The 8,707-nt window shown below is 40.9% G+C and overlaps 1 protein-coding gene across 1 annotated transcript; it reads right to left on the bottom strand.

Annotated features, from left to right (window-relative positions):
- Window positions 1-5,042: 5,042 nt before the first annotated feature.
- On the bottom strand, window positions 5,043-7,859 carry paqr7a (progestin and adipoQ receptor family member VII, a). Its single transcript, XM_010771895.1, has one exon. It carries the CDS (start codon window positions 7,829-7,831, stop codon window positions 6,773-6,775), a length of 1,059 nt encoding a protein of 352 aa, XP_010770197.1. The 5' UTR covers window positions 7,832-7,859; the 3' UTR covers window positions 5,043-6,772.
- Between the last annotated feature and the right edge of the window lie 848 nt (window positions 7,860-8,707).

The following is an 8,707-nucleotide window of genomic DNA, read 5'->3' as shown; positions in this document are numbered from 1 at the left end:
TCGGTGGAGTGGCCACAGTTGTTCCTGGGTGAGTACGTAGAATTCCAATTCTTTTATCGTCAGTCGTTGTTTCACCGTATTTCTTTGAAAACGTCGGAAGTGACTGAATGTATTAGAAACGAAAAATTACCTGACCAAAATTTACGGTAAAGAATTGCAGAAAGTAAAAACATTTCGGAAACTTAACGGCGCAACTTCCACGACATATTTATTGAACGGAAAGGAATGCCCTTGTATTTGACGAAAATGACAACAACATCTCTATTGCTATTCCTATGTTCTATGAAGTAATTACGGGGTTAACTCTTATCAAACAAAACACTCGTCTACCATTTGACTCATCTTTTAGTTGTTACATAAATGTTATATTGTAGAGTTTTATCTCTCATTTTGTAGTTTCGACTGGCACTTCTATTTCTTATATAACTAAACTTGAAATTGGTTTATAGTTAACCTTAATAAATGTAATCACCGTTCTTACCGTTAAGTAAATTTATTTCACACTACCAATAACGTGGTCATATGTGAAAAATGGTACATACGTGGTGGACATAATTGCGGGATGAAGTATACCCGTAACACGAAAAATACGTAAATGTCACAAAGAATGCGTGAATATCATATAAACAAAAAACTAATATGGTGACTTGTTTGATAATAATTATAACGAATTGTGAAAAAACAAAAACGAAGGGTAAAAGTACTGATACTTGAGTAAAAATCTAGAATATTATGATAAGATGAATGGTATAAAATAATTGGTCAAAGAGAGCTCATATACAATCATTTAGACTTATATATTAGAACAAACACTATCACATACGTAGAAAGAAGAAAACAGCTCTTATAATAGGTAGGTGAAAGATGATACACACCATATAGTTCTACGACTAATCTGTCGTACTAATAAAGGTGTCCACACGGAATCCCACCGGTGTTATTTTCCGGGTGGGAAATTTGTACGGTAAAAGAAATAACCCTCCCCAGACCCCCCCAAGGCTTTGGTCAGTCGTAGACCACAACTCCAATCCTAATCCCAATCCCATATCCCAAACCCAATCCTCATGCAACAACACCTAAGGCCATACCCTAACGACAACGGACCGGATCCCCTAGACACCATACCCACAACACCCACACATCAGGACAATCACAACCTATGTACCTGGTTCCTCCTCCTCATCAAGTCTAGTAGGGACCCTGACCACCCGTCTTCCTCTCCCTCCTAGGTCTCCTCTATGTGGATCGACAGTAACTCGAGGGGACCACACCACAGGGTCAAGACCTAGGTTCTACAAAGAGGGAAGAGGGAGGACGGGCTCAAGTGAGCCAGCAACCAAAGGTCGTGCTCTACTACTCCAAGCCAAGACCCGCCACAACAACTTTTACCACTGGTCCCCCCACCCTCAGTGGAAAGGGTTACAATTATTCTACAACAAACTCTTGCCCACTCAATACCAACACAAATCAAGGGATACATTAAAAAAACGTGCCACACGTACACTTACTACATTGCATACAACGACAATAATTCCCTTCTTACTTGGTTCCCGTCCCTTCCGACGAGGTGCATAACCAATACATACATAGAAAGATAACTACATTGCACTGATACGAACATATTCACCATCCGAGACAACGACGATTTAAACCTACATACTCATAACAGCACATCCCGAACCTAAACCGGACATACGACTCTACTATAGGGACAGCCACCTCTTCTTGCCCAACACTGACCTCCTCTTCTCTTCAATACAAACTGACAGGCCACCTTAGGGCCACACTACCACACCCCTTTTCCATCTTTGGGATTGGGATTGGATCCGGTGTTATTTTTCGGTGGACCATTTTGTACGTAAAAACGAAAATAACCCCCCCAGACCCCCCCAGGCTTTTGGGTCAGTCATAGACCACACCCAATCCTAATCCCAATGCCATCCCAATCCATTACAACACTTAGCTCACCGGGGGTACCACCGCACCACCCCAAGTAACCATGACCGTCCGGCCATACAAATACCTGTGCTCTGTGTCCGGTGAGCTAGTCCGCTAATGGATTTAGGGATTGGTGAATTGGAATTAGGATTGGAGTGTGTCTTATGTCACGACAAAGCTGGGGGGTCTGGGGGGGTTATTTCGTTTTTACTACAAATTCACACCGGAAAAATAACACCGGTGGGATTCCGATGTGGACACTTTCATTAGTATGCACAATTAGTCGTTAGAATGATACGGTGTGGAACTACCTCCACCCTACCTAAAAGAGCCCGTTTCTCTCTTCACGAGTAATACGTGCCTAAAAAGTCTAAAACTTGTTATAAACTGCTCTTTACCACTAAACACCTATATCTTTACAAAATCTAGAAACTCAAGTAGAGTACTTTTTACCCTCGTTTTTGTTTTCAGCAACGTAAATATAAAAACAAGTCAATATATAATAAAAATGATCCGAACGTGTAATACTGAGGAAGGACAAACGTGACCCGGTGAACCGTACGTTACAAAAATAACGTGAATATATGAATATACATACTGCTTATTTTTATAGGGAATGGTATAGAATTTGTGTGCTCTAATCTCCTAATCACCTGTGTATTTTCTCTAAACTTATGTTTCTACTTTCCGTTACTGAAGATAGACGACAATTATGGTCCGATAACAACGTAATAACAGCATGATACACTAACAGCCATAGAACGACGCTCAAAAACAATTACTACAACAAAACGTCGCCTCCGGTCCTCTTTGTCGCTAAATACTGAGATATCTACATACTGTTTATCAGAGAAAATTGCAGTAATTAGATCACTTTTACACTAATTCTCCTGACACATCTTTACTAAAATTCTCCCTGTGTAGGGTTAATCTGGTTTTACATCTTTCTTCTTACTAACTATTTTATTATTGAAGTTAATGAGTCCTTCTTCCCGTGTCTACCCTGTTCCTATTATCAGCATCCAGTAGCCTCATAATAGCACGTGAATTACGTCGAATTCCGTTAATAAACTAATCATACACAATTTGTTCAAACTCCTTTGTCGTTGAAAGACCTACGAATTATGTAATAGAGTATTGCTCAGATGTTAGGCGACTCACCGTACCAACTGTGCTTCTCCGTGCGGAGCCAGTGTAGGACTACTTTACAGACTTAGTTGGAACCGGAAAGGACGACTGTAACAGTGAAACTAGTTATTGTAAGTTAAGTATAAACAATTGTCCGAGTGGGCCGTACTGTCTAGGGGCTCGACTTCCTATTACTGAACTAATTCCTCGCGGAGGACACCATTATCCACAATAAATTTCCTAAAGTCACTCTGTTAAGTATTGATAATGAGTCCAATAATGACCCGACGATGTGTCATAATGACAGTCATTGCGAATTATAAACTGCTAGGGGCACCCATAAACTATGTGAATTCGATTTCGTACAAATTCCATGGGGCTTTTCATTTTGATGCGTTGGAGGATGTTTTGCGAAACAATTGTCGCATTACACAACAGTTGTTGTCACTTATTAGGGTTATATGATTATGATTATAAACGGTCTTATATTCATTATACGTAACTGTAGTACCTACTGTAATAGTACGTCTTAATTAAGTTGAAAAATATCGAAACTCCGTGGTAAAGAACTGCTTATGAAGAAGTGAAAAGTCTTACGTCCTGAAAAATGAAGTGTACTTATATAACTGTATTTTACATGTTATGAAAATGAATTTCCTGGATAGTACGTTTTTACGTGAAAGACTCAGAAATTATGTAGTTACACCAGACGCGGCAAGCACAAGCCAAACAAAAAAAAAACCGACCGTCTGGGAGGGGCCACACAAGCCCCTTGAGTCGCGTCACAAGTCTTTAATTTTGTGAGAGACGAAATGAGCGCATGGGTGTTAGAGATTATTTGCCCCTATGTTGCCTCGACTAGATCTAAACGCAGGCTATACTGCATTATAGTCTTTCACACCTGGGTGCCGGGACTAGTCCTTTGCAACGGATAGTCTTTGGTTACGTGGCTGACAAACCTGCATATTAAATACCAAGCCCACAAATGGATAATCGTACCGGATTAGTAGAGCTCGCAATTTGGACATGACTCGTCGTACAACAACACTTCTGTCGTCTTCATTTTTCCTTGAGATGGAAACACCATATTGGCCGTTCTCTCTTTCGGAGACTCGAGGCTACCTCACACCAGTCCTTCAATTACAAGGAAATCAGCAGTAGGAGACGTAAGATAACACGCAAAAGCTAGGGCAGTCATAAATCAAAATCTGTCATCGACGGACCCAAACAAAAAGACATGGCGTATGCTCGAGTCGGGGGAGGAAAAAATAAGTCTTTGTAATTACTTTTTTTATCATTTCATATTCCAGCTATTCCTCAAAAACATGTTTTGGATATCATGCCATTCACATTTAAAATTTACATTTTAAGAATTGTAGTTTTTGTATTTCTACCCCAAGCTTCCATAAGTGGGTCAAAAATGACCCGCATGCATTTTCTATGGGATCCTTTGGGAACCTTTGATTCTTATCACCTGTGTCTGTCAGGAATACATTCACTGTGGACCACGCAGACGACATCACACGTGACACCTCTCAGGAAGATTATTTTACACAACAAGATCTGATACCTGTCAGTGTAATAATAATAATAATACATTATATTTGTACAGGGCTTTTCAAGGACTCAACATCGCTTTACAATATAAGGGAAGGTTAGGGTGGGGGGTATAGGACTATCAAACTTGACCAACCGGCATGGATTGATGGGGGGTGGGCTATGAGTAGACAAGAGGAGAAGAGATGAGTTTGAAAAGGGACTGGAATACTGTGAGGGTCTCAGAATAGCGGAGATCTTTGCATCAATATGTTCAAAACGTTTTTTTTCAAAATGTAAAAAAAATGTCTAAAATTATAAATAGTGAAAATTAAATATTTCTAGTGTGAACCAAAATATAATACTAAATATTATACAAGCGATTTTTCTTAACCAAAATGACAAGAATGGCACAAAAATACATATTATTCTAATACGGGTCCTTTTTGACCCACTTATGGAAGAGTGGGGTCCAGTCACTCTAAGTGCATCTAAGGGTTAACTCAATCTCACTTTCTTCACATCTTGGTCACTACGAGTAACCTTTCATAGATTTAAAATAATATGGTACCTTAATCTGTAATACGTACCCTCGTTTACCAACATTCACTTCTCCCTTATGGAATAAAAGGGAAGCATTCAAGATTCCCAATAAGACACAATACAGTGATCATACAAAACATTCATCAAATATATAAGACTCTAATATATTAAATCCCTCGTAAAATATCTATCTTTCTTAAATAGTTCAAGGCAGTGTATTGCTATATCTAAAAAGGAGCTAGCAAAAGGACAACATGTTAACTAGATAGTTTTGATTTCTCGAAATAGGGTTGTATGAGAGAATAATTAGCTTAAGTGTACACTATCTTTTGTAATACTTTTACTGCTGTCAGACATCCCTTTATGACGGGGAACTGAAACAAGTTATCTATGCTCATTTCAAAGCCGCCAGAGTCCATGTTAAACAGTCATATTAACTACAAGAACACAGGGGAGTGAAAGGTAAAGCACTGACAACATGTTGAAATTTGGCATACACAAACTGATATTGATTCACGGGTTGAATAGGTTTTAACTGCTGCCCCCGTCCAAGGCTGAATATTGATTTGACTGGGGGCATGCCAACGTTTGTCTATCATAGTAGGTAATACACTAGCAATGAAATGTCACCATAAGTCCTCAAATTTGTCCAAACTACATTTACAACACCATGAAAATGGCAACTTAAATCCTAAGGCTTTCCTCTCAGAAGAGCCTGGACACTGTGCAATTATCTCATGGCATTTGGCGGTTGAGAACGGCATCATTCACAAAATAACACTCGCTCAGCACCACCTTTATGCCAAATATTACATAACATGTGCAAATGACCAGGGCCGGTATGGAGAAACATTGTAGTTTACGGTATGAATGGTAGATTTCTGGTGATGTTACTAGTTTATATTGTCTGAACTTGCAACAAGCACACATTCGTTTCTCGGTTATATTCTTGATCTTTTGAATGTCTATAAGCTGTAAAAAGTTATATAAGCTGATGCTTAAACATTTTTTATATTTTCACAAACTCTATACAAATGCAATTCAGTCCCAAAATACTCGCCACCCCTTTTTGTAATCTGGCCCTTACAGTTATGAAATATGCAAAATGAAACAAGTATTTACATAAAACAAGCGTATACAGTATGGTTAGTTCCCTGTCTGTCAATGTGCAACGCCATTGCTCTGATGGCCCATTATTCAGATAACATTTTTTTTTCCATTGGACCCAAAGCCAGTTTGTCTGATAGATTGTTATCCCAAGAACAAACACCCAACATTTCTAGGGCCCTAATTTCTATAATTCCAAAACTCCAATTGTCTGAAAATGTCCCTATAGACCCAAAATCCATTTATCTGAATGTCCATTTGTGCAACTGCCCGTTATCCCTATGGCAAAGGCATAGAACCACTAATCGAATGTCTAAACCTAAACAACACAACAAATAAAGGCAACAAGTACTATCCAATCAGAGGCAGAGTAGGCAAGTAAAGGCCTTCGACGTTATAGGAAATATCAATTGAGGCAATGGGGACATTTCTCTGACTATTAGGGTTTCGGAAAATGGGCAGTACTGTAAGTCTGAGGCGATAAAGGCACATGAATGCCTTTCCTACAATCTCTTATCTATTATTTGGACTTGCAACCTAGCAGTTTTTTGACTTTCCTTAGCATTAAGAAAACAATAAGCGAGCAACCAATTAAAACTAACACATAGAGTCCCACAAAGAGACCCGCCTCATCGCTTCCATGCAGACGGGAGTACAGCTCCCTGCGGCCCACGTAGTCAAGGTAGGAGGCATGGATCTGACACAGGGTGCAGCAAGACAGAAAGACATGGAATATCTGATGGCTCTGTCCCACAAAATCGCACCGCCCAGGGAAGCATCGCTCAAAAACAGGACAGGTGAAGAAGAAGCCGCAGCTAAGAAAGAAAGCCACCTGGCCAAAATGATAGAAAACCGCTGGATCATCGCTGTTCTTATGCCATGACATGAATCTATATGCCACAGGGCTAGTGTCCCACATATAGCTAAGTGCTGAGGGCACCACCTGGCACACCTTACGCACCCACATGGGACGTCTGTGGTTGCAGTACTTCCCATAGGTGCATCCCAGACATGACAGACAGCTGAGGAAGGTCGCGACAGGCATGAAGATCCCATGAACGTGTCTGTGGAAGCCCTCTTCCACAGCGTAGTAAAAGTGAACCACAGCACTGCCGTACTGATACTGTGCGACCCCGACATAATCCAGGAAGAAGAAACTATAATTACACAGCTCAGACTTGCCCCCCAGCAGGTGGGCTACTGTACTGAAACCTGTGTAGATCAAGGAAGACACGATGAGGATCAACAGGGGCCACGAATGAGGATCACTAACAAAGTCCACAGTCTCAGCGAGTTGCCTGAATTTAATCAGAAGAACTAAAAACGCCAGCAGGTGAGTCCAGACGTTCATGGTCTCGTTGTGGCGCTGGAATAAAGACAGGAAGTAGTAGCGCCAGTTTTGGTTGAGCGGTCGGTAGCCGGTGCTGACGTAGCGCTCTCTGAAGTAAGTGGGAACCTCGGAGTCTTTTAGGGTGCCGGGCATGGAGGGGGCGGCCTCGTTCAGCATCTGGGGAACCTCCCTGATCTGCTGCAGGCTGATGAACACTCGCCCGATTCTATCCATCACGGTGGTCGCCATTACTGTCGGTAGCTGAGTGACGCACACTGGGTTCCTGCGGAGAAGATATTAAAGGTCACCTATTATGCAAAATCCACTTTTTCATGTCTCTTCTACATCAACATGTGTCCCCTCTTCTCCATGTCTCTTCTACATCAACATGTGTCCCCTCTTCTTCATGTCTCTTCTACATCAACATGTGTCCCCTCTTCTTCATGTCTCTTCTACATCAACATGTGTCCCCTCTTCTCCATGTCTCTTCTACATCAACATGTGTCCCCTCTTCTCCATGTCTCTTCTACATCAACATGTGTCCCCTCTTCTTCATGTCTCTTTTACATCAACATGTGTCTCCTCTTCTTCATGTCTCTTCTACATCAACATGTGTCCCCTCTTCTTCATGTCTCTTCTTACATCAACATGTGTCTCCTCTTCTTCATGTCTCTTCTACATCAACATGTGTCCCCTCTTCTTCATGTCTCTTCTACATCAACATGTGTCCCCTCTTCTTCATGTCTCTTCTACATCAACATGTGTCCCCTCTTCTTCATGTCTCTTCTACATCAACATGTGTCCCCTCTTCTTCATGTCTCTTCTACATCAACATGTGTCCCCTCTTCTTCATGTCTCTTCTACATCAACATGTGTCCCCTCTGTGTAAAGAGACTCTGAAAGTTTCAGGAACAAAGATTCTCTCTCTTTGTGTCCTGATCCATTTCTATAAAAACCTGTCTGAAAATGAGCTGATCAGATTTTGGCCACTTTGTGATGTCATTACGATGTTTTTTCTTGTGTAACCATTAGCCAATCAGCAACCAAGGTAACCCTTTCGAGAATTTCGAGAGCTGCAAACACTCAAAACATCTGTAATTGAACAGGAACTGTGAGGTGGAAATG

Source organism: Notothenia coriiceps, unplaced genomic scaffold (assembly GCF_000735185.1).
Source record: "Notothenia coriiceps isolate Sejong01 unplaced genomic scaffold, NC01 NC01_scaffold00010641, whole genome shotgun sequence".
Classification (NCBI taxonomy): domain Eukaryota; kingdom Metazoa; phylum Chordata; class Actinopteri; order Perciformes; family Nototheniidae; genus Notothenia; species Notothenia coriiceps.
The sequence above is the reverse complement of the archived record's forward strand: the minus strand, read 5'-3'. Positions and strand labels throughout refer to the sequence as shown.